Source organism: Physeter macrocephalus, chromosome 14, assembly GCF_002837175.3.
Source record: "Physeter macrocephalus isolate SW-GA chromosome 14, ASM283717v5, whole genome shotgun sequence".
In the NCBI taxonomy this organism is placed as follows: Eukaryota; Metazoa; Chordata; class Mammalia; order Artiodactyla; family Physeteridae; genus Physeter; species Physeter macrocephalus.
Genome location: NC_041227.1, coordinates 54,558,842 through 54,584,083, shown reverse-complemented (window position 1 = coordinate 54,584,083; position 25,242 = coordinate 54,558,842). Strand labels below are relative to the sequence as shown.

Genomic DNA, 25,242 nt, shown 5'->3' with positions numbered 1-25,242 from the left:
ACCAACCAAAAAAAGGCTGTATTCCTTGTATGTGGATACACATGGTTAGGAAATTCTTCCTGGGGAGACTGAACAAGCAGGAGCTTCCTGGCAGATTCCTTCTCCTTGTCTCCTTAGGAATCACCTCTGCTTATTGATTCAGATGCACTGGAGACTTCATATATGTCATCTCATTTCATCCTGATTCAACTCTGCCAAATAGGTGTTCTCTCCATTTTGCAGAAGGTGAAACTGAGGCTCAAGGAGCAGAAGCAACTTTTTCAAAGGTTACGTGATTGGCAGAGCTGGCATTCAGACTCAGCCCATCATCTCTTTCTACTCATGACATCTAACTGTCTGCTTGTCCTGACAAGTGAAGGATTCTGGGAAGTGTTGGACACCTTTGTTATGAGGCGTATGAGGCTGGGGGTGGGGGGGTGGGGAGGTAGAACCAGGGAAGTTGGCGCTCCTGTGCATCAGTGGCTCAGATTTGGAAAATCTCAGTAGTGTGCTTCCTTTCTCTCCACTTTGAAAACTGTAAACAAGCTCCCACTGACCCAGGTGCTAAAATGGTCTCGGTGTTAAAGCATCAGCCCTGTGTGTTCTCTTGCTCTAGCAGCAGGGGGAGGAGTGAGTTTTCCTGGTGCCGGGCTAGCTCAGGCCATGGGAGACCTTAGCACAGGTTGGGAGGTGCTGTCCATACCCCGTGGTGAGTGCTTGGGGCCTAGACAGCAGCCTCTGCCTTAGCAAGTCCAGCCTCATTCCATTGAGAGAAATGCAGGTGGAAGAGCAATAGGAATTCGGGTACCATGCCTCAGGTTCCCATTGTGGTAGTTCCCTGTGGCTGCCATAACAAATAACTACAAACTTGGGGGTTTAAAACAAGAGAAATGTATTCTCCCCTAGTTCTGGAGTCCAGAAGTCTAAAAGCAAGGTATTGGCAGGGCCACGCTCCCTCCGAAGGCTCTGGGGAGAATTTTCCTGTCTCTTCCCGCTTCTGGGGCCTCTTGGCTTGTGGCAGCATCGTTCAGATCTCTGCCTCTGTCTCTATATGACCTTGTTCCTTGTGTGTCTCCTCTTTTTTCTAATTTATTTATTTATTTTTGGCTGCATTGGGTCTTTGTTGCTGCACGCAGGCTTTCTCTAGTTGCGGCGAGCGGGGGCTACTCTTCGTTGCAGTGTGCAGGCTTCTCACTGCGGTGGCTTCTCTTGTTGCAGAGCACGGGCTCTAGGCGCGCAGGCTTCAGTAATTGTGGCGTGTGGGCTCAGTAGTTGTGGCGTGTGGGCTCAGTATTTGTGGCTCACAGGCTCAGTAGTTGTGGCGCACCGGCTTAGTGCCTCCGCAGCATGTGGGATATTCCCGGACCAGGGCTCAAACCCACGTCCCCTGCATTGGCAGGCGGATTCTTAACCACTGCACCACCAGGGAATTCCCTCCTCTTCTTATAATGGATTCTTCTTCTAAGTCATCAGATTTAGGACCCACCTAAATCCAGGATGACTTTGTCTTGAGATCCTTCACTAATTACATCTGGAAAGACCCAATTTCCAAATAAGATTACACTCCCAGGTTCTGGTGGATGTGAATTTTGGGAGGACACTGTTCAACCCAACACACTCCCTTAGGCACCAGTGTGACCTCCTCTGACAGGTGTCCGACGTGAGCATTGCCGCAGAAGGCTCTCCTCCGGGGTCTGTGGGGGAGGCCTCACTGCCCAGCGCTCCACCCATGTATGCGCTGTGGGGAGTGACCTTGTAATGCACCCCAATGCCCAGTGCACATGAATGCAGTATGGGCTCTTGGGTGTAGACCGCCACCATTGGGCAATGCGATTATTATGCTAGCTAGTGTCCATCCCTGCTTCCTAATCTCAGTTGCTTAGTTGTCCTTGCTCTGTGCCAGACGCTCTTATAAGCACTTTACCTATAATTCTTCATTTAATCTTCACAACCGCCCTGTGAGGGTTGGTACATCCACCATTTCCACTGTGTACACAGAGAAACTGTTGTCGGGGGTGGGGGAGAAATTTTACTCGACTCTTCTAGCTTTATCCTGGCTGGTTGAAGAATTAAATTGACAGGAGATAGATTAACAGGAGAAAGTCAAACAAAACTTTAATGACATATATACATGGGAGAGACCCAGGAGAACTGGGTAACTTACCAAAATGGCCCGAGCCTGACCTTGAATACCGTAATACCGTCTTCAGCTAAAGACAAAAGAGGATGTTGGGGGTGGGAGTTTGGGACTTCAAAGGGGAGGAAGGCTGTTCACATGGAGACGGAAGAGCAAATGCTTGGTAAATAAACGTTTGCTGGGCCAGCAGAGACAATGGGACACAGAGAGGAGTCTGATCTCCAGGCCCTGCCTGGTTTCCCCCAACACACTTAGCCTGTATTCTTTGCAGACATCTCTGGTGGTAGCTCTATTCTGAGAACAGACCCTTTATCTAAGTTCTTTAGGCAGGTAAGGAGGAGGTAAAAAGAAAGGCTTCCTGCGTCTTCGTTTCTTAAAAATAATCAGCCTAACTTGGTCTTCATGCCAGAGAGACACAATTTAGGACGGCACATTTGGCCCCCCTGCGCTGTCATGCAGAGGTTGAGTCCCTTGCCAGGCAAGTGCTCGTAAGCTTCAGAGCTGGGATTTGAACTGGCTGTAGCATTTATGCCCTTAACCACTATGCTGCATTGCTTCTCATTAAAAAATATATTCTCATTGCAAAAAATGCAGATAAATAAGCATCCATTTGACCACATCCCAATCCCAAATCACCCCCATCCCCACCAGGTAAGCACTGTTATCTGTCTGATATACGTGCCGTTTCTCCTAGACCTTTGTTAGATGCATTTGCATATCTTTTTTTTTTTTTTTTGTGGTATGCGGGCCTCCCTCTGCTGCGGCCTCTCCCGTTGCGGAGCACAGGCTCCGGAGCGCAGGCCCAGCGGCCATGGCTCACGGGCCCAGCCGCTCCGCGGCATGTGGGATCCTCCCAGACCGGGGCGCGAACCCGGTTCCCCTGCATCGGCAGGCGGACGCGCAACCACTGCGCCACCAGGGAAGCCCCTATTTGCATATCTTTATATGTTCACACATAATTATGAAATTTTGTTCTGTGGGATGCTATCAAACTCTGTGCAGTAAGGCACAGTTTGGTTTCCAATTAATAATGTGGGGGTTTTTTCAAGAGAAATTAAATTTATTTTGAGCTAAATTGTGAGATGTAGCAAAAGCAGTGCCTACCGTGAAATTTATGCCATCAACCAAATACACTGGTAAAAAAATAGATGGATAAACAATAATGCAAGCATCTACCTTAGGAAAAAATAAGAAGAGGATATAACCACAAAGTAAGCAGAATAAAATTATAAAAATCAGAAACGAAATTAATGTAATTGTGGAGAATTGAAGGAGAAAAAAAATTTTAAGCTAGCTCTATGATTTTTTTTTTTTTGGCTACGTTGGGTCTTCGTTGCTGCACATGGGCTTTCTCTAGTTGCAGCGAGCGGAGGCTACTCTTCATTGTGGTGCGCGGGCTTCTCACTGTGGTGGCTTCTCTTGTTGCAGAGCACGGGCTCTAGGTGTGCAGATTTGCAGTAGTTGTGGCACACGGGCTTAGTTGCTCCGCGGCACGTGGGATCTTCCCAGACCAGGGCTTGAACCTGTGTCCCCTGCGTTGGCAGGCAGATTCCTTTTTTTTTTTTTCACACACACTGTATTTTATTTTTACAAGAGATAAATAAACTGACACCAAGCATTGTAAATGGATGACCACAACAAAAGCAACAGTGATTGCAAAACACGAAACACACTCATACTGTGTCATAATATTGACATTCAATCCAGTAATCCTCCACTGTAACAACTCCTTTACTTTGCAGTGAAAATTGATTTGTATATTTTTTGCCTCTGAGTCCCTGTGGGATTTTTTTTTTTATTCAAACAGAAAGCCACAAAAATTATAATCGTCCTCATCAGTCCACTCAGTCCCATGTAATTAATTTTTTTTTCATCTTGATCTTTTGTTAGCACTTTTATGAATTCATGCTATCAAACTCTGTGCAGTAAGGCACAGTTTGGTTTTCAATTAATAATGTGTTTTGAAGCGCCTTCCGTATCTTTAGGTGTCTTTTGCCTTCGTTCTCTTTGACGGCTGGAAAGAATTCCATGGTTTGCATACATCACAGTTTATTAGACTGTTTCCTTCCAGGGAGCTCTTAGTAATATGGGCACGTTAAAACTCCATGATGAGTCCTCTGTGGACTTCTGCAAGTAATTCTCTAGGAATGATCTCAAGAAGTAGAATTTCTGGGTCAGAGTATTTATACCTTCTAGAAGAGGTTAGTCTTATTCAACTGATTGATTGATTGATTAATTGACTTATTTTCTGAGTGACCCCATGGTGCATAGCATCAACTTTGGATTGAGAAATACCTAGCTTCATATTCTGACTCTGATAGTTACCGACCGTGTGACCTTTGGCAAATTAAATAACCTCTCTGAGACTGTTTCCCACATCTTTCAAATCCTGTCTCCCGGATTCCTTTGAGAATCAAATGAATTGACTTAGGGAAAGTAGCCGGCACTGTATCAGACACATAATAGGGTTTCATTAAATATTGATTCTTTTCCCAGTCTCCCACTTTCATATATTTTCTGGACTTTGAGAGTCCCTGTCTTTCAGTCCTAGCGTGTGGCAAGTTTAGCAGGATCACTGTCACTACCAGGAGTGTGTTGTGATGCCTAAAAGCCAGCATCCTGGATTCGAATTCCCTCTGCTAACATTCAGCTGTGGGACCTTAGACAAGTTAATTAACTTCTTAGATCTTGTTTTTTTTGTTTATAAAATGATGGTAAGTATGATTCCTTCACTTAGGAAATATAACTTAGGAGCTTGCACTTAGAACTCTTGTAAGGATTAAATGAGATTTGCAGGCAAAGAGCAGTGTCTGGCACATAGTAAACATTCAGGAAAAGTCTGAACAAAGACAACATTCTCTATAACATGAGCATTTTTGATAATATGCTGTGCACCGTGGAATAACTGCAGTAGAATGTTTACTCTGACCCAATCTACTAAGAAACTCTATAAAAGATTTACATGTCAGCAGGAATCAATACTTTTCCTATGGCAGAACATGAGTGGTAACATGAAGAAAGAATAGCATTTGCATAGTGCTTTATAATTCACCAGGCAAATTTATTGCTGTTACTTCCTTCAACCAGAGTGCAACCACATGGGGGAGATTGTTTTCCTTCTGGTCAGATGGGGAAATCAAGGCTTAGATATGTGCACAGACTTACCCAAAACCCCACAGTAGTGCTCCTCTGACCCCACATCCCACCTGAGGACATGCGCTCAGATTTGGGAAGCCCTGCAGCAGTGCCTCGAGGATGCATTGCTTTGGCAGGTGGTAGACAGGTCTGGAAGCACTGACTCTGCGGAACACCTGGGACTGAGACCTCCAGCCTTCGGTTTTCTCTTCTGAAAAATTAAAAGATTGCATTACATGATCTATCAACAACTTGGACAAGGTTAGTTTGTTAAATTCAACAGTAACGAAGAGGGGATTTTCTGTATCATTTTAACCTTTTCCTATTTTTGTGGTTGTTAGTCAGTAGGCAAACTGTATGTTTGTATTGTGTTTGCCCTTGTTTCCTTTCCTTCCTTCCCTCCTTCCCTCCGTCCTTCCCTCCTTCCCTCCCTCCTTCTTTCCTTCCTTCTTCCCTCTCTCTCTTTCTCCATCTCTCTGCCTCCCTCTCCCTCCCTCTTGTCTCTTAGTCTCTCCCTGTAAGCCCATCTCCCTCTCTTCATTCTCTCCCTCTCTGTCTTAACCTCTTTCTCCTTCTCTATTTCCCTCACTCTCTCTTTCCTGTTCTTTCCTTTCTCTCTTTCTCTCTCACTGTCTTCCCATTTTCCTTGGGGCCTGCTTCCATCTGTATTTTTCCCTCCCTCGTTTCCTCCCTCCTTCTCTGCCTCTCTCTCTCTCGGTCTTACGATACTGCACAGATTTTTCTTAGTTAAAGAATAAATATTCACCATCCATCTAATTTTTACCCAATTCACAGTGAATGTTACTGGAAGAATTAAGCAACACAAATTAAACTGACAACAGCAAAAACACACAGAGTGAAATTTTTTATTGACTACAAAGCCATAGACGACTTGAATCTTCTTGGCCGATTTTGCCTCTCTGAACAATTTTGACCCAGAAGAGTTGGACTTGGTGACAACCATACCCACAAAAGAAAACTCAAAATGGCAGAAGATATAAATTAGTAAAATTTATTATGGTCCAGATGCTGATCAATGAATCAAATCCTTATAAAATTTCAACACAAAAGGATTGATCCCAGTGAAAGCAGCTTCCAAAAAAATTGGAAACAATTCAACTATGCTGTGTGAGACATTGATCTAGGAATTAAATTAATGTAACAGACTTTACTCTGAAAAATGCTTCCTTAGTGAAAATGCATCAGTGTTGGTATAAATTTGACTTTAAAGTTTGTATTCACAAACTCAGAGTCATAATGTGATTCTAGGCCATTTTCCTGAAGCCTGTCTTAGACCATCCCGTGCTGATGTCAGGTACAATCTCTGTATGTATTGAGTGTCTCCTGCCCAAGCAGGCACATTCAAAGGTGTCCTCAGGGGTACCACTTCTTGGCCCATGAATGCCCTTCACCCACCAATAGCCCTGTGTCTGGGTGCTTGATGATGATCTACACCATCGCTTCTCTGCACAATGACATCATCACTGCCCCAGCAAAGTCCTGAATTTGCACCAGGGTGTGCAATTTCCAAAACACCTTCACTCCCGTTTCCATCCATCCAATATCCAGCCCTGTGAATGAGCTATTATTCCCCCATCTTACAGATGAGAAAACCGAAGCTCGAAGAGGTCCCATGACTGGGTCTCATTCATAGAGCTGGCAGAGGTGGACCTGAACCCCATCCACTGTTCCACAGTTGCCCAAACATGCTGACTGGCCTGAATTACTGGCTGACATGCTCCTTTTCCTAGCAAGGCTTTGATGTGCCCTAAAAAAATACACTCAGTTCTCATCAAAGAGATTCCTTTTTTAAAAAATTAATTAATTAATTAATTAATTTGTTTTTGGCTGTGCTGCGTGTGGGCTTTCTCTAGTTGCGGTGAGTGGGGGCTACTCTTCGTTGTGGTGCGCGGACTTCTCATTGCGGTGGCTTCTCTTGGGAGCATGGGCTCTAGGTGCATGGGCTTCAGTAGTTGTGGCACTCGGGCTTCTGTAGTTGTGGCTCACGGGCTCTAGAACGCAGGCTCAGTAGTTGTGGCACGTGGGATTATTTGCTCCGCGGCATGTAGGATCTTCCCAGACCAAGGCTCGAACCCGTGTCCCCTGCAATGGCAGGCAGATTCTTAACTACTGTGCCACCAGGTAAGTCCCCAAAGAGATTCTTAATTCTCAGTAATGCTTTAGACTAGACCTCCAAAACATACACACATAACACACACACACACACACACACTCTGGTTTCATTAATTCATCAGAACAAGTCAATGTCTAGTTAAAGACTTCTTGAATGTTAATGAATGAATAATTAACTTTAACTATATAATTAGCCTTTAAATGTGCTGAGACCCCCAGAGAGCATCTGAAAACATGCATAAGGAGATGATGAGCTAAAACCGGAAACTTTTGATTAGGAAACGTCAAGCCACTTGACAATACAAGTCCCTTTCCCCAAAGGGGCCATGCCTTGACTGGGGGCCATGGTGTCCCCTTTTGTAGGGAGAATCAGCTTTGCCGGTAAACAGTCTTGGGGCCAGGAGTGAACATTCAGGCCATCGTGTAAGTACAGGAGAGACCAACGGAAGTAACAGGGTCAGATCTACACACTCCAGAAAGCTGTAGCAGCTCTTCAAAGCTGTCAAAAAATCTGGCAGGAAACTGCTGGGTTAAAGTGGCATGGAGCACACATGACAGTCCTCCTTACTTTGCTTCTTTGCAGATATGCAGAGAGGAGGTCTTATTTCCCCCTCTCATTCTGAATTACTGTCATTTTTTATCATTTGCTTTCCTTGAGGGCTGCGGGTGACAGGGAGGGGGTGACAGCACCCACATGGCCTCCGTGATGCCTGGCGGGGGGTGGGCACATCACACAGCCAGCACAGCACAGCATGAATTTTCAGACTCCGGTTCTGTTCCAGCCCTTGCACTGGGGAGCCAAGATGTCATTTCATTTGTCACAAATGTTTGGAGAAATGCTCGCCCTTCTGTAGGGAGCAGAGGCAGAGAGGTGGGCTGGGTACGGCCGTGCGCGGACTTCTCATTGCGGTGGCTTCTCTTGGGAGCATGGGCTCTAGGTGCATGGGCTTCAGTAGTTGTGGCACTCGGGCTTCTGTAGTTGTGGCTCACGGGCTCTAGAACGCAGGCTCAGTAGTTGTGGCACGTGGGATTATTTGCTCCGCGGCATGTAGGATCTTCCCAGACCAAGGCTCGAACCCGTGTCCCCTGCAATGGCAGGCAGATTCTTAACTACTGTGCCACCAGGTAAGTCCCCAAAGAGATTCTTAATTCTCAGTAATGCTTTAGACTAGACCTCCAAAACATACACACATAACACACACACACACACACACACACACACACTCTGGTTTCATTAATTCATCAGAACAAGTCAATGTCTAGTTAAAGACTTCTTGAATGTTAATGAATGAATAATTAACTTTAACTATATAATTAGCCTTTAAATGTGCTGAGACCCCCAGAGAGCATCTGAAAACATGCATAAGGAGATGATGAGCTAAAACCGGAAACTTTTGATTAGGAAACGTCAAGCCACTTGACAATACAAGTCCCTTTCCCCAAAGGGGCCATGCCTTGACTGGGGGCCATGGTGTCCCCTTTTGTAGGGAGAATCAGCTTTGCCGGTAAACAGTCTTGGGGCCAGGAGTGAACATTCAGGCCATCGTGTAAGTACAGGAGAGACCAACGGAAGTAACAGGGTCAGATCTACACACTCCAGAAAGCTGTAGCAGCTCTTCAAAGCTGTCAAAAAATCTGGCAGGAAACTGCTGGGTTAAAGTGGCATGGAGCACACATGACAGTCCTCCTTACTTTGCTTCTTTGCAGATATGCAGAGAGGAGGTCTTATTTCCCCCTCTCATTCTGAATTACTGTCATTTTTTATCATTTGCTTTCCTTGAGGGCTGCGGGTGACAGGGAGGGGGTGACAGCACCCACATGGCCTCCGTGATGCCTGGCGGGGGGTGGGCACATCACACAGCCAGCACAGCACAGCATGAATTTTCAGACTCCGGTTCTGTTCCAGCCCTTGCACTGGGGAGCCAAGATGTCATTTCATTTGTCACAAATGTTTGGAGAAATGCTCGCCCTTCTGTAGGGAGCAGAGGCAGAGAGGTGGGCTGGGTACGGCCTCTGTCCCCATCACGGTTCTCAGACCGGATCTTTGAGCCTTACCCACCCAGTGGAAGAAGCACTGAGCCAGTGACAGCCATGTGGCTCGGTAGGAGCTGGGAAAGCGGAGACATAGATGATCTCCCTGTGAAAAGCAGGAGAAGAAAACACCAAGCAGAGAAGCATCACTGTGTTCCCTCCCTGTGAGCCCTCAAGCTTCCAGCTGATGGCTCTGAGTTCTGAGGGGCTCTTCCCTCCAGTGCCAGCCTGTAATCTCTGTGTTGTTCCAAATCCAGTGCTGCCAATTACACTGCAGCCTAAGATGTCACTTGGTCTCCCACCATCGCAGCTCCAATCCCCCGAATGCTTTTGGTCTAAATTGGGCTTCAGGTGGCCTTTTTCTCTTTCTGACTCCCTACCCTCAACAAGAAGCTGTGGCCATCCATGCCTAAATGTCTCCCAGACATGTAGGATAGGATGTGTTGACGGCAAGAGATGTTTTCTGTGGAGGTGACTCCAGACCTTACATGGCTATGCATCTCCTGGTAAAGAGAGAGATGAAACTGAACGACCCACCAAATCTTTTAAAACTGACAGCTCTGGTCTGATCCTTCCACTTTTTTCATAACGCTGGGCTTCATGTAGAGCTATAACCCCCAGTCTGAATCTCAAAGCAGTAGACAGAGCTGTTTCCATTTATTCCACAAGTCTTATGGGTAACATGGTCACAGTAGTTAGGTCTGTGGCCTTTGTCATCAGACTGTGTTAAGTCCAAATGCTGCTCTGACGCTTACCTAAGCTGGGCAGCTGTGTCCCTTACTTTACCTCTCAGTGCTTCTGTTTCCTCATTCCGTGGGGACGGCGGCAGTGCATCCATCTTTGCTCAGTTAAAAGGAGTCAGTGAAATGAGATAATGCATATAAAGTATTCAGGACTGGATTTGTCCCACAGAATGCATAAAAGTTGTAAGCTCCTTTGCTGTAAAATCTGAATTCAATCGACCACGTCTGTGTGTCTTGAGCATTTGCTATGTGCCGGGCACTGCGCACACATCTCCTTATATAACATCACTTTATTCCCAGCAGCTCTCGAAGGGCAGGTAAAAATGTCTGCTCCGCTTTGCAGCGAGAAGAATGAGGCTCAGACATACGGGTGCCTTGTTCAAAGTCTTTGAACACAAAGCCCACTCTTGAGGATGCCAGTGAGTTTTACATCTTTTCTTTTCAACAATGGGAACATTTTTCCTTCAGTGGGGAAGAGATCAAAGGCACAGGTCTTTGAGTCGGAGCAAGGAGAGCCCAGGGCCCTCGCTCCCTCCACCTCCCCCACCCACCGGGAGCCACCGTGCCGGCCACTTCGGTAGCCGCCGGCCACGTGTGGCCATTTACCCCAGAATCTAAATTAATGAAATGGAATAAAATTTAAAACACAGCTTCTCCGTGGCACTAATCACATGTTAAGTGCTCAATAGCCATAGCACAGATATGGAGTATTTCCATCATTGTAGAAAGTTCTCCTAGACGATCCTGCCATAGAGGCTTTGTGTGCAGAGTTTGCAAATACTGCCGATGAGCTTCAGGCTGCCTTAGCCTCTCAGAACCTCACCTGCTCATAGACAACACAGGAGAAAAATGATAATAATAATAATAAATTTCCCTACTGGGCATTTGTGAGGCCCCGGTGGGACAATGTATGTAAAATTCTGCGCACTTTTGTCAAGCATCGTGCAAACAATGGCCTTGTCTATCACGGGGTGTTGTGTAAGCCCCAGGATGTTTCTAAGCATGCAGGTATCTGTGGCCATTGCATTTAGACCCCAGCTCTCTAGAATCATCAATGAGGGGCAGAAATCAAAGTCCACGTGGCCCTGTGGTTGCCTTCATGTGTTGTCCTCACTTTGGTTCTGACGTGGCCCTGAGACCACAGAGAGTCTCCCTGGCCAGACCACTCTAAGAGCGTGGCAGCCAGCCACCCAGACATGCCAGCGTGTGGTTGCTTTGCTCAGAATTAACTGTGTCTTTTGCAGCTGTCCTCCCTCGGACTTGATGGCATCTTGCATTTGCAAACTTTGTTTTCCTAGAAAACTTCCCTTTTTCTTTGGGCTCATCCGGCTGTCTTTTGCTCGGCTGAAGATTTGTCATGAGATATGGTAATGATTTGCAGAAATCTGTGCCTGTCCATAAAATATGAATTTAAACTGCTGTTGGACAGCTCTTGTATGAGTGCCAGGTACAGTTTTAGATTTCCGTTGCAGAAATGCATCAGTGTGTGGTGGGGTGACAGAATGGGGAGGACTTTCACCCCATGAATACCAACAGATGGCCTTAACGTTTGAATGTACCTGTATGCACCTGTGCGTGTATTTATGTCTGTTTTTTGAGGAATTGAGAGAAGAGAGTTGCAGGAGTCTTAGAAAGTGTTAATAAAACCCAGGTTCTCGCCATCTCCATGGCAACATGGAGTACTGCGGTGGCAAGCACCCCAGCTTCATTAGGAGTACACATGCTGTCCATTTGTCCCGAAGTCCTCAGGGTGCACGTGTTATCCAGAGTCTCACTTTCCCTCTTGAGATTGACAGAAGGTGACTCTTGGCTTGCAGAACCGTAGAATGCCACAGTTCAAAAGGACCACAATGACAACCTCATCTCACAGATGAGAAACCAGCAGTGCAAAAGAAGGAGGTGACTTTCCGCAGTGGCGCCATCATAGACATAAATGTAGACTAGAACTCACATCCCTTCCACATGCTCCTCCACCGCTCCTGTCACACGCCGTACTGCCATCACATACAAAACCGACCTTTAAAAACTCCCCAACCTGTATTTCCATGGGTCTCAGCATTGCTGGCTCTCCAGAAAGGGTGCTTCCTCTTGGTTCGACAGCTCTGTTTGCCATTTCTGTTGACAATGCCCAGGTTTTCCCCCTCTTGCACTTGGATGATCTGATCCCCTTTTAATACTCTGAGTATAAAACCAAGTCTCCAACCCTACAGCCCTGAGATGAAAGCTTCAGAGTCTTTCTGTTGGTGAGACAAGCCTTGTAGTCTTGCCCCATCTCTAACCATTACAGAAACAAAAAATTAAAATGAAGAACACAGCTGTAAACCTTCCAAATAGTTTTGTTCCCGTAGGGAGTCCTTCAGCAGCTGTCTTTGGAAGGATGCAGTGTTTTACATCCTCTTCCTGCCACTTTTATTTTATTTTATTTATTTTATTTTATTATTTTTGCTTCACTGTTGTATGTCTTCTTGTTAGGGAGTGAAGGGCAGTAGAGTTGAAGAAGTGTCAGGAAGTTGAGTACTCTCCCTTTAGTTTTCCTACCTACATTAGAGTTGAGCTCTCCATCCCCTGTATTCAAGGTTGATCATTTCAGCCTTGTTAAATAACTTAAAAATTGGAAACAACATACATGCCCACCAATAAGGATGTAGGTCATGAATCAGGCACAGCCGTGCCTTCGAGGGGATTCCTGGGTGCTTGCCTTTTGGAGGGTGCTGACTGGGAGGGGTACGCAGGACTTCTGAGGTGATGGTGATGTTCTCTACCTCAATCTGCATGGTGATTTCAAGGATGTACACATATGTAAAACTTTTTCTAGTGCTTTATTCCATATAAGGTATACCTCAATAAAAAAATAAATGTACCAAAAAATTAAAAAGAGTGCTCCTGTTTACTGACATAGAAATACATTCACGATGTGTGGGGTTAAACGAGAAAAGAAAGCCATTGGTGAAATGGTTTGCGTGGTGTAATTATATTTGGAGAGTTGAAACAGGGTTGGCAAACTGTGTCCCATGGGCCAACCTGTTTTTTGTAAGTAACCTTTTATTGGAACAGAGTTGAATTCATTCATTTATGTATTATCGATGGCTGCTTTCATGCTGTGTGTTAATTTCCTAGTGCTGTCATAACAAAGCATCACAAACTGAGAAGCTTAAACCTAGGAATTTTTTGTCTCATACTTCTGGAGGCTGGAACGCCGAGATCAAGGTGTCAGCAGGGCTGTGCTGCCTCTGAAGGCACTTGGGAAGGATCTGTCCGGGCCTCTCTCCTGGCTTCTGGTAGTTCCGAGGCTTGTGACAGCATAACTCCAAGCTTCACCTGGCGTTCTCCCTGTGTGCATGTCTGTGTCCAAATTTCCCCTTTTTATAAGGACACCAGTCATATTGGATTAGGAGCCCACCCTGCTCCAGATGACCTCATCTTAACTAATTACATCTGCAACGACCCCATCTCCAAATAAGGTCATATTTGGAGGTACTGGGGGGTTAGGACTTCAACATATGAATTTTGAGGAAACACAGTGCAGCTTCATGCCACAAGAGAAAGCTGAGGAGTAGCACCAGAGACCAAGCCTAAACTATTTATTATCTTGCCTTTATAGAAAAAGTTACCAACCCTTGTTTTAAAAGGTGTGTGTGTGTGTGTGTGTGTGTGTGTGTGTATGAGGTGTGTGTGTATACACACATGCATATAAAATTTGGAAAGTTGTTCACAAATTTATTAACAGAGGTTGCCTCTGAGTTATGAAATTAGAGGCAATTTTAATTTTAATTGTATTCTTAATATTTTCTGCATTATTTGGGTTTCTAAAAATTATTATGTAATAATTTTTATAGTATAAATGAAACATGTTTCATAAACATGTTTCTTTGGGCAGGAAGTGACATCATTCCTATTTAGTCTCTCTCCCCTTCCTGCACGAAACCATCAGATTCTCCTGTCCCTTAATGGTTTATTTTGTTCTAATGCAAACCTTTCTAAATAGGCCACTGTTCTTCACCGTTGGGAGTGCTAAGGGCAAACACTTGCAAACCAGCAGATTTGACTGTTTACTCACTTGGGCATAAGGATTCTTCATGTCTTTATTTAACTGCCTCTTGTAACTTCGAGAGAAAAGGTTCTGGCTTTTATCTCCTCATTAAAAATAGATCCTTTTATGATGATGGGATGGGGCAGTCATGAATCATCATCTCCCGTGTGAAAGAAAGTGTGTGATGCTGGATCAGGCCTTAGGAGCTGGGCCCTGAGACGGTACCTCGCCTTCCCCATGACTCCCTGGTTCTTGTCATTGCAGGAAACTGGACGCTTTCATCTATGATGCTGCGGTCTTGAATTACAAGGCTGGGAGGGATGAAGGCTGCAAGCTGGTGACCATCGGGAGTGGGTACATCTTTGCCACCACTGGTTATGGAATTGCCCTCCAGAAAGGCTCCCCTTGGAAGCGGCAGATTGATCTGGCCCTGCTCCAGTTTGTGGGTGATGGTAAGACCTTGCTTTACCCCCTACTTCTGAGGGACTTGAGACCCTCACACTCTCTGTTTTCTAACTGGCTTTCCAGTAGATCTCTGGGGATGAGTTTGCTCACTAAAAGTATTTATTGAGTGCTGATCACGTGATACCACGATTCTTTAGTTTGCTCGTAATGGAAACCGATTACAGACAACTCAGTAAATTAAAAGGAGTTTATTTTAAGGATGCAGAAGTGTCTATCTCAGTGAATTGAAGAAAGAGTTGAGCAATTAATAGGTTCAGAGGAAAAAAACAGGAACCAGGGCAGTCCTGGGGCCTCAACAGCAGGAATTCGTAGGTCCTCTCTGTAGAGCAGTGGTTCTCAGTGCGGGGCAGGGATTTTGCCCCCCAGGGGATATTTGGCTGTGTCTGGAGATATTTTTGATTGTCATGACAGGGAGGCTATTTGCTACCGGCATCCGTGGGTAGAGGCCAGGGGTGAGGGATGCTGGCAAACATGCTACAATGCCCAGGACAGCCCCCCACGTCTCAAAACACAGAATTATCTGACCCCAAACGTTAATAGTATCAGGGTTAAAAAAAAACTCTGCTCTAGAGCAGTGACATTATGTAACAAGGCTACAATAAGTCCCAATCTCTATTTGCCAAATTCTAAATTTCAAATAACAGAGGAAGGATTCCTTATGCATTTTGGGTCAAGCACTCTTTCTTGGACCCATCCGGAGTGAATAAGGGGTGGGGTTACGTTGTACTAACACAACAGCTCCAGCTATTATCCTATGGAGGAATGAAGGTGAGCCAATCTCTGTAAAGGGAACGTTGAGCAGAAATCCCATGGGTTTCCACTACGGTCCACCTCTTGGCTGCCTATCCTGCAAAAAAAGACTGTTTCCACCCTCACGGGGCTTACAGTCTAATGGGATGATGGTACTTCTCTACTCATAGTTGGTGATCTCACTGCAGCCCATTGTTCCCTAGCATGGTTTTTAGAATCCTCTCGTGGCTCACATGGCATGCTAGTTACCCTTGGGCTTGCCAAAACTGAGACAGGAAAAGCAAAGGCAGCAGTGATGGCAGGTGAACCCTTAAAACTTGAGTAAGTGTGAGTAGGCAACAAAAGCTCAGGGCATAGGGCAGAAGCTGCCTTCAAGAACGGTGGAAGCTATATTCGGAGATGGTGCCAGGACAGGCTACGCCTGTCTAGAGCTGGTAGGGGACAGTCTGGCAACCACCATGGCCAAATACGGTATTGAAAGGGGCAGAGGTTAGTGCCTGTGGTTGGTGTGAATTTGAACAAAGTGCATAATGCCTTACAGTCTCTACTCGCAGAATTAAACCCTGGATTCTCACAGTGCCATCAAGAAATCTGTTATATATTTCACTCCCAAATGAAAGCATCTGATTCTTTGAATTCCCTATAAGGCATTTGTACCTTCCTCAGATCAAGAGCCGTGTTCTCTGCTGTGTCATAGTGATTTGTGGCTGTGTTGCTCAGCTGTTGCTGTGAAATCTTGGAGGTACAAGACAATAGCATTTATTTTGCTCGTGGGAGCACAGGTTGAGTGGAAAAGCTCTGCCTCAGGCCGTGGTGGCTCCCCTGATGCTGCAAGACCATGGGTCATCTCTGTGGTCTCTGTTCCACCTATGTTTATTCTGGGTCTCAGGCTGAAGGGGCAGCACCTACCTGGGAAAAGCTCTTCCCTTGGCTATGATGGAGGCAAAGGAAAAAACACCTACCTGCACGTGCACATTTCAAGTCTCTGCTTTGTCAGATCCACGTCGGCTAACACCCTTCTGTCCAAAGTAAGTCCTATGGCCAACCCCGAAGTATACTCTGGAGGTATACTCTGCCTCGTGTGGGAGGAGTTTGGGAGTTAGACGACAAGGCATATGGACACAGAGAGGAGTGAAGCACCCCTCCACCACAGTGCTTGACTAAGCACCCCCACGTGGGGTGCAGTTCTCGGCAACGAGAGTCTTGTTTCCAGCAGTAAACACTACAAAATCTTGAACATGACAGGTAACTGGTCAATGAAGGATTGAATGAATAAATACATGCATGGATGAATGGATGGTGTCAGGATGCATTTCATTTGACAGGAAACTTTTAAATATGATGGGTAGCTGTCAAATAAGTCAGTTCTAACTCTACTCCCACCTACCCCTTCTGTCACTCTTGCAGCGTCTATTATGAAATAGCAACATATTTGGGGTATAGAATATGCCAATCACCGTACCGGATGCATTACATGTGTTCTTTAATTTAGTATTCGTTAACAACTTTATGAAGTTAAATATTGCTTATACTCATTTTACAGAGGAGGAAACTTCAGCTCAGCGGGCTTGTGAGTCCCCCAGTGAGTAAATGGCAGTCTCTACTTAAGGGGCCTTACTCTGGATGGGGGTCAATCATGTAAGACTCTTGTTTCATTCAGTTCTCTAGGATGTCTATCAAAGTTGGCTAATCAGATGCTTGAGATATATAGATACTTTAGGAAAAAGTAATTTTGTGTATGTGTGAACAATATCTATTGTCCCATTTACAAATGCTTCTGTGAAAGGGGTGATTTTTCTTAGCCTCATTTTACTCATCTTCAACTGAATGCAGAAATAGTTACCTGATAAGGTTGTCACGAAGACAAAACGAGAGATTATATGTAAAGAACTAGCTAAGTACAGCCACCTGGAAATAGAAATGGTTCAATAAATGCTAGCTGTTACCATCATCACCCCCAGCGCCATCAACACCATCATCACCCTCCTCCCCCTCCTCCTCATCGTTGTCCATCCACAAATCCAGTACTCAACACAGCCTGTTTAGTGTCGTGGTTCTGATAATGTGGTCAAGTTAACATCATGGAAATGCGGTGCTGAACAGAAAATGTCCTCTTTGTGGCAAATAAAAAAAAATAAAAAGTAAAGGCATCCACATAAGCCAAAGATGTGTTCTTTGCACGAGCAGAGCATCTAGATTCTTAGAGATATTTTCTGTCCCGACTCGTGGCTTTCCTGGTCAGACTCTGTGGGTTGGAAAATGTGTCTTCACAGCTTCATCTTTAGAGACCACCCGGGGACAAAGACGTTGGAGAGAAAATGACGTTGCTCCAGGGGGCGTCTTAAGATAATCTTCGCGGAAAGCCGTGTCCAGTTCTGAATGTCTCTCTAGGAGTAAATACATGAATTAACACATCTGCGTAAATATTTCACTTATCTCGTGCAGCTTCAGCAGGATTAATTATGCTTTGAAATTAGACCTGGAAAGAGCACAGTGCTGAGTGGTCCCCAATTATTATTCATCCTCTGGAATGGAGTGTTTATCTCTTGTTACAGAGTAGCTTTGGTGGACGATTACAAGTCTAATGAGTGTCAAAAGTATAAAAAATTTTCCTAATGAGCTGTGTAAATATCACCTTTGAATGGAGTGTTTGGTTATTGTGGAAACCTCTTATGTGAAGCCTGCCAGGCATTTCCCTAGGAAACAGGCTACTGATCTCCCTTAAGAGACGCACAGGGTCCCAGTAAGACCTTTCCTTCCTTTTCCTGTCTAACTGTCGTGTTCTTTCTGAAACAGTGGAGTGCACCATGGGGACACTCAAAGGTACTTTTCGGCATTGATCATCAATACCCAACGTTTACTGAGAAACACACATTCTCAGGCACTGATGTTCCAAGAAGGCGAGATCTCATGGTCTTTTCCTTCTTTCTTTCAAGGAGCTTACAGTCCAGTTGGTTGCCAATATATGAAACTAAAATATCTAATCTCAGAGTATGAACACATTTGTGATAATGCATATATATATATATATATATATATATGTGTGTTTATATATATACATATATATATATATATATGTGTTTATATATATACATACATATATATACATAAATACATGCATGGATGAATGGATGGTGTCAGGATGCATTTCATTTGACAGGAAACTTTTAAATATGATGGGTAGCTGTCAAATAAGTCAGTTCTAACTCTACTCCCACCTACCCCTTCTGTCACTCTTGCAGCGTCTATTATGAAATAGCAACATATTTGGGGTATAGAATATGCCAATCACCGTACCGGATGCATTACATGTGTTCTTTAATTTAGTATTCGTTAACAACTTTATGAAGTTAAATATTGCTTATACTCATTTTACAGAGGAGGAAACTTCAGCTCAGCGGGCTTGTGAGTCCCCCAGTGAGTAAATGGCAGTCTCTACTTAAGGGGCCTTACTCTGGATGGGGGTCAATCATGTAAGACTCTTGTTTCATTCAGTTCTCTAGGATGTCTATCAAAGTTGGCTAATCAGATGCTTGAGATATATAGATACTTTAGGAAAAAGTAATTTTGTGTATGTGTGAACAATATCTATTGTCCCATTTACAAATGCTTCTGTGAAAGGGGTGATTTTTCTTAGCCTCATTTTACTCATCTTCAACTGAATGCAGAAATAGTTACCTGATAAGGTTGTCACGAAGACAAAACGAGAGATTATATGTAAAGAACTAGCTAAGTACAGCCACCTGGAAATAGAAATGGTTCAATAAATGCTAGCTGTTACCATCATCACCCCCAGCGCCATCAACACCATCATCACCCTCCTCCCCCTCCTCCTCATCGTTGTCCATCCACAAATCCAGTACTCAACACAGCCTGTTTAGTGTCGTGGTTCTGATAATGTGGTCAAGTTAACATCATGGAAATGCGGTGCTGAACAGAAAATGTCCTCTTTGTGGCAAATAAAAAAAAATAAAAAGTAAAGGCATCCACATAAGCCAAAGATGTGTTCTTTGCACGAGCAGAGCATCTAGATTCTTAGAGATATTTTCTGTCCCGACTCGTGGCTTTCCTGGTCAGACTCTGTGGGTTGGAAAATGTGTCTTCACAGCTTCATCTTTAGAGACCACCCGGGGACAAAGACGTTGGAGAGAAAATGACGTTGCTCCAGGGGGCGTCTTAAGATAATCTTCGCGGAAAGCCGTGTCCAGTTCTGAAAGTCTCTCTAGGAGTAAATACATGAATTAACACATCTGCGTAAATATTTCACTTATCTCGTGCAGCTTCAGCAGGATTAATTATGCTTTGAAATTAGACCTGGAAAGAGCACAGTGCTGAGTGGTCCCCAATTATTATTCATCCTCTGGAATGGAGTGTTTATCTCTTGTTACAGAGTAGCTTTGGTGGACGATTACAAGTCTAATGAGTGTCAAAAGTATAAAAAATTTTCCTAATGAGCTGTGTAAATATCACCTTTGAATGGAGTGTTTGGTTATTGTGGAAACCTCTTATGTGAAGCCTGCCAGGCATTTCCCTAGGAAACAGGCTACTGATCTCCCTTAAGAGACGCACAGGGTCCCAGTAAGACCTTTCCTTCCTTTTCCTGTCTAACTGTCGTGTTCTTTCTGAAACAGTGGAGTGCACCATGGGGACACTCAAAGGTACTTTTCGGCATTGATCATCAATACCCAACGTTTACTGAGAAACACACATTCTCAGGCACTGATGTTCCAAGAAGGCGAGATCTCATGGTCTTTTCCTTCTTTCTTTCAAGGAGCTTACAGTCCAGTTGGTTGCCAATATATGAAACTAAAATATCTAATCTCAGAGTATGAACACATTTGTGATAATGCATATATATATATATATATATATATATGTGTGTTTATATATATACATATATATATATATATATGTGTTTATATATATACATACATATATATACTCCTTGGTATCTCAGGTAGGTGAGAGAATGCTCAAGGAGAAATATGAGATATATCAGTTTTTTTTAATGGAATAATGAAAAGACGGAATAAGTCATAAAGAAAACAAGTAAGATCTAGACAAAGATTAGACTAGGCCAGAGTTCACAAAGCCCCATTCATTAACTTATCCAGCAACCAGCAAGTAACTAGTGGGTCCCTGTTATCACCCTGGCACCTAAAAGCTGACAGCTGAGTGAGAACATAAAGAATGAGTTAGTCTGGGACCTAAAAAAATGACATTTCTGGTTTCAAAGGGGAGGTTGAATAGGAGATCTCTTAGGCCCCAGCAATCTTATGGATTTCTTAATTTTTTTATGTGATTCTGGGATTTGAAGAGTGAAAAGGAAGATCATAGAGGTTAAAGCACTTTCGATGTATAGAGGCCAGCAAAAAGATATTAGGGAGAACAAGAGGATATAATAATATTATTCAGAAGCAAGTGATGGTGAGAAAATAGAAGGAAACCATTGATTTTTTAAAATTTATCTATTTTTGGCTGCATTGGGTCTTCGTTGCTGCGCACAAGCTTTCTCTAGTTGCGGCGAGCGGGGGCTCCTCTTCGTTGCGGTGCACCGGCTTCTCATTGTGGTGGCTTCTCTTGCTGCGGAGCATGGGCTCTAGGCGCACGGGCTTCAGTAATTGTGGCACACAGGCTCAGTAGTTGTGGCGCACGGGCTTAGTTGCTCTGGGGCATGTGGGATCTTCCCAGACCAGGGATCGAAGCCGTGTCCCTTGCATTGGAAGGTGGATTCTTAACCACTGTGCCACCAGGGAAGCCCTATCATATACTTCCATAAATTATTTATATGGTGTATTCCATTGCACTTATGTTTAGGTATATATGATAGATATCATATGTAAATATTTGAAAGATATGACACATGTATTCATATTGTAACCAACTCAACCTATTTTGCTGAGACTCTCCCAGTTTTAAAACTAGCTAGTGACCCCAATTATATCATATTTGGGCATATATGATAAATATCATATATGAAATGTTTTCAAGATTCCATCTATATCACTTCCGTTGGATAGGTGCATTGGGTTCCCTTTGTCCCTTTTGTACTGCAACTTTGCAAGCAACTGCTTTAAAGACTCATTCAAATTGATAACAAATCAGAAAGGACCACACCCTCTGCTCTTGTGTCAATAAGGAACCTTGCTGCAATAGACTCTAGAGCTTTGGAAAGCACCACGCCAGGATAAGATGCTCACAGGTCTTGGAGTGGGCGAGTGCTGGGGGGGGCGGTGTTAGTCAGTGGAGAATCCCACTCCCTGCTTCCGGGTGGGTCAGTGTTAATGTTCCTGATTCCTTTATTTGTTGGCGGCTCTTCCACTGAAGCTCGCAGGATGGCTTTTGATGGTGAGAGACCCCGTGCTGCCAGCCAGAGTCGAGGGTGTTTGTGTGATTGCAGAAGTCCTTTGTGTATCTAATTAGGATTCTCATAAATTGCTCTGAGCCACTGGATGGGTTGCTAATATCCTCAGCACTGTCCTCGTCCAGCTTAATATTTTGGGCCAACATCCGTGTCTCAGGGAGAGCTGGACACCCCTGCAGCCTGGGTGGTGAGGCACCCACGCTTCCACTCTGAGGATGGGCACATCTCTGCGTGGCTTTTGCGGCCCGTCTTCTTAGGGCTGGCTTAGGAAAGGTATGGCATGTGGATTGAGGAAATCACTGAAGGCCACCTCACACCTAAATATTTTCCCTGCTCAGCTGCCTACAGTATTTGAAATTCCACCATTTGGAATTTTTTTCAGGTAAGCGTGGATTTTTCTATGCAACCCCCTTTAAAAATGGAGTCCCTTCTTCCATCTTCTACTGGACCCATTTCCTACTCTGCTATCTGACCCATCCTTCAGCCCATGTACCCTTCCATTTCCTTAAAGACTACAGCTCTAGATATGCTTATAAACTATAAACTCCTTTAGCTCCATGCTTATAGCATTCTTGTGGCATTTAGCAAACCAACACAAAAAAGGGGTGCAATGGAAGGTTCTGCAACTTCCTAGCTGCATGGCCAATCTTTTTCTCTGAGTGCCAGGTTCCTCATCTTTAAATTGGAATTGTTTAAGGATTGAGTGTGAGAACAAACATAAAGAAACTAGTCCGGTGCTTGGCACACACTAGACGCCTACTCCTTGCTGTCCTCTCCACATCCCCTGTCCCCTGCTGTGCCCCGCACTATAAGTCCCTGGAGGGCACACTCTTTCACGTCCATTCTTGTTGCCCTTTCGTTTCCCCTAGGACTCATTCCTGAGCTTCGCACATAGTAGGTGCTCAAATAAAACTCGGTGGATGAATGAATAAATGAATGAATGGATTTGAAAACACCACAGATATACTTTTGGGAGGCTTATTTCATTAATTAAATATCTTCTCTGATGAAGGGGATGTTTTTTTCTTTGGGAAGGACATCAGGTGTCTCTAGGGAAGAGACCCAAAGAGGTGAGGTAATCACTAAATCACTGTTCAGTCTGACAATCTTCCCAAACCTCTGACCCCCATATTCACTATAAGACAGGCAAGCTCTTCTGTTGTCTAATTTGTGTGCTATAGTAGGCAAATATCTCTGTTTTACTTTTTCTTTTTAACGCCATTTTTCTGGGAGAGATAATCAGCAAGATTATATATTCCCTGGCTTTTAGAACCGGAGTGGATCATAAATCGTTGGTGAGTTTGTGGTTTGTAATCAGGAGGTGAATGAGAGAAGGAGTGTTTTCCTTAGGGTTTGGCAAACTATGACCACGTCTCCAATCCAGCCACTGCCTGTTTTTGAAAGTAAAGGTTTATTGAAACACAGCCACATCTATTCATTCAGGTATTGTCTGTGGCTGCTTTCACTACCATGGCAGAGTTGAGTTGTTGCAACAGAAGCTATAGGACCTGCAAAGCCCCAAATATTTACTATCTATCCCTTTATAGAAAAAGTATGATGACCCCGGTCTTAGACTGTCTGGAGAAAGACAAGAAAGGCAGAGAAGACTTGAAATGGTAGGTTCTTCTGAGGGAAGGGAAAAGATTTAGATGGAAAAAGGAAGAAAGAAGGGGCAGATAGGAAAGAGGGACAGGGAATACGAGGGGAAGAAAGGAAAGAAGAGCAGGAATAAAATGATAAAGGAATAAAGGAGAAAAGAATGGTCCAAAAGGAAGGACAGAGGAAGACATAGGGAAAAAGAGGAGGAGGAAAAGGAGAGATGAGAGGGCAAAGAAAGGCAGGATGGGGAGAGGAGAGACCAGAGAGAGAGGTGTGCTGGGACTAGTCAGGCAATATTCAGCCTGGACATCTAGAGCAGGCTGGTTTGTTCATCTGAGCCATTAGCCATGTTGAAGATGACACTGAACAAGCCTGGCAGCCGTCCGCTACCCCTTCTCGGCTCCTTGGTGGAGCTGGGCACATACCCCCGGCTGACTCACTCCTGCCTCGGAGAAATCTAATCTGTCACCCGCTGGCCTCCCCTGCCATCAGTTCTTCATGACATTGGTCCCTGTGTCCTCAGATGACCCAGCAACACCCTATGTCAATCAGCAGCCTTGGACCATTTAAAGAGATAAACGCCAAAATAAGGATGGGGCATCTGTGGGAGAGGAGGGAATCTGGGAACTTACTTGGAGGGGGAAGAGACAGTTTTCCATGTCTCTAAATGGAAGTCATTCGAAGCTACCATTATCATTGTTATTTTTATGGACGTTTATAACGACAGGTAACACTTACAGAGAGATAACTATGGGTCATAAGATAATCTGTCTTTATATGTATTAATTTCATACAGTCCTCACGGTGATTCAATGACCTGAGTTACGATTACGACTCCCTGTCTACAGGTTGAGGAAACTGAGTCACAGGAAAGTTAAGTAATGTGTCAAGATAGTATGTGGCCAGTCTGACCTGGGCAAGCAGGCTCCAGGGCCTTCGTTTGAACCATTATGCTGTATTGCTTCTCCTTTATCTGCTATAACCCTCCCAGACATCTCATAAGACAGGCGTTACCACCTGGGAAGGGGCAAAGCTGTGATTTAAACACAGGTGGGTCAGCATCCAGCCTCTGTTCCTTCCTCTTTCACTGAAGGAACAGCATGCTTCGCCTGTAGGTGATACTGGGCAAAATAACTTGGCGACAGGGGTTGAGGGTGGGAGAGAAAGTGACCTATGTTTTTTCCATCTTTCCACGGAGAAGGAGACTTGTCCGTGCCCCAGGCACTGGCACCATGGGAAAAGGCTCAGCCTAATTTTTGAGGTCAGTCAACCCTGGCAGTTTGGGGAAAACTCAGGACCCAGAAGCAAGAGATGAGAAGGAATGAAACAAGGACAGGATGTAATTAAGAGGAGTCAGATGTTTGGCCCCGATACAGGCTTGCAGAGCAGCCTCTCGAGGTTCACAAAGACTGTCTTGGTTGCTGGTATGCTTGCTCCCCACAGAGATCCTCGGAGCTGCATAATCCCCAGCATTTCAGAAAGTTATTGTTCCTTGCTAAACGTATTTTAATTAAATTGAGACTTCAAAGGTGGAAATCACAGTTTGGGCTGAGCAAGGCCACTCTGTAAATCACAAACTTTGTAATCAAGTTAGCAAAGGCCAGGGACCGTAGACAAAGCCCCCCAATTTATTCACACATTTGCTCATTCATTCATTCATTCTCCCTCTAGACATTCATCAACAAAGAATAACTGAGCAGCTTCCAAGCTCCAGGTGGTGGGACATAAAAATGATTCAAGGGGCTTCCCTGGTGGCGCAGTGGTTGAGAGTCCGCCTGCCGATGCAGGGGACGCGGGTTCATGTCCCAGTCCGGGAAGATCCCACATGCCACGGAGCAGTTGGGCCCGTGAGCCATGGCCGCTGAGCCTGTGCGTC

At 44.6% G+C, this 25,242-nt stretch overlaps 1 protein-coding gene across 1 annotated transcript in view; it reads left to right on the top strand.

Annotated features, from left to right (window-relative positions):
* GRIN2A (glutamate ionotropic receptor NMDA type subunit 2A) overlaps positions 1-25,242 on the top strand; it is a 161,911-nt gene that overhangs the window by 109,509 nt on the left and 27,160 nt on the right. Inside the window, exon 9 of the mRNA XM_028499144.1 lies at positions 14,453-14,640. Coding sequence (XP_028354945.1) covers positions 14,453-14,640 — 188 coding nt within the window. The remainder of the gene's footprint in view (positions 1-14,452; positions 14,641-25,242) is intronic.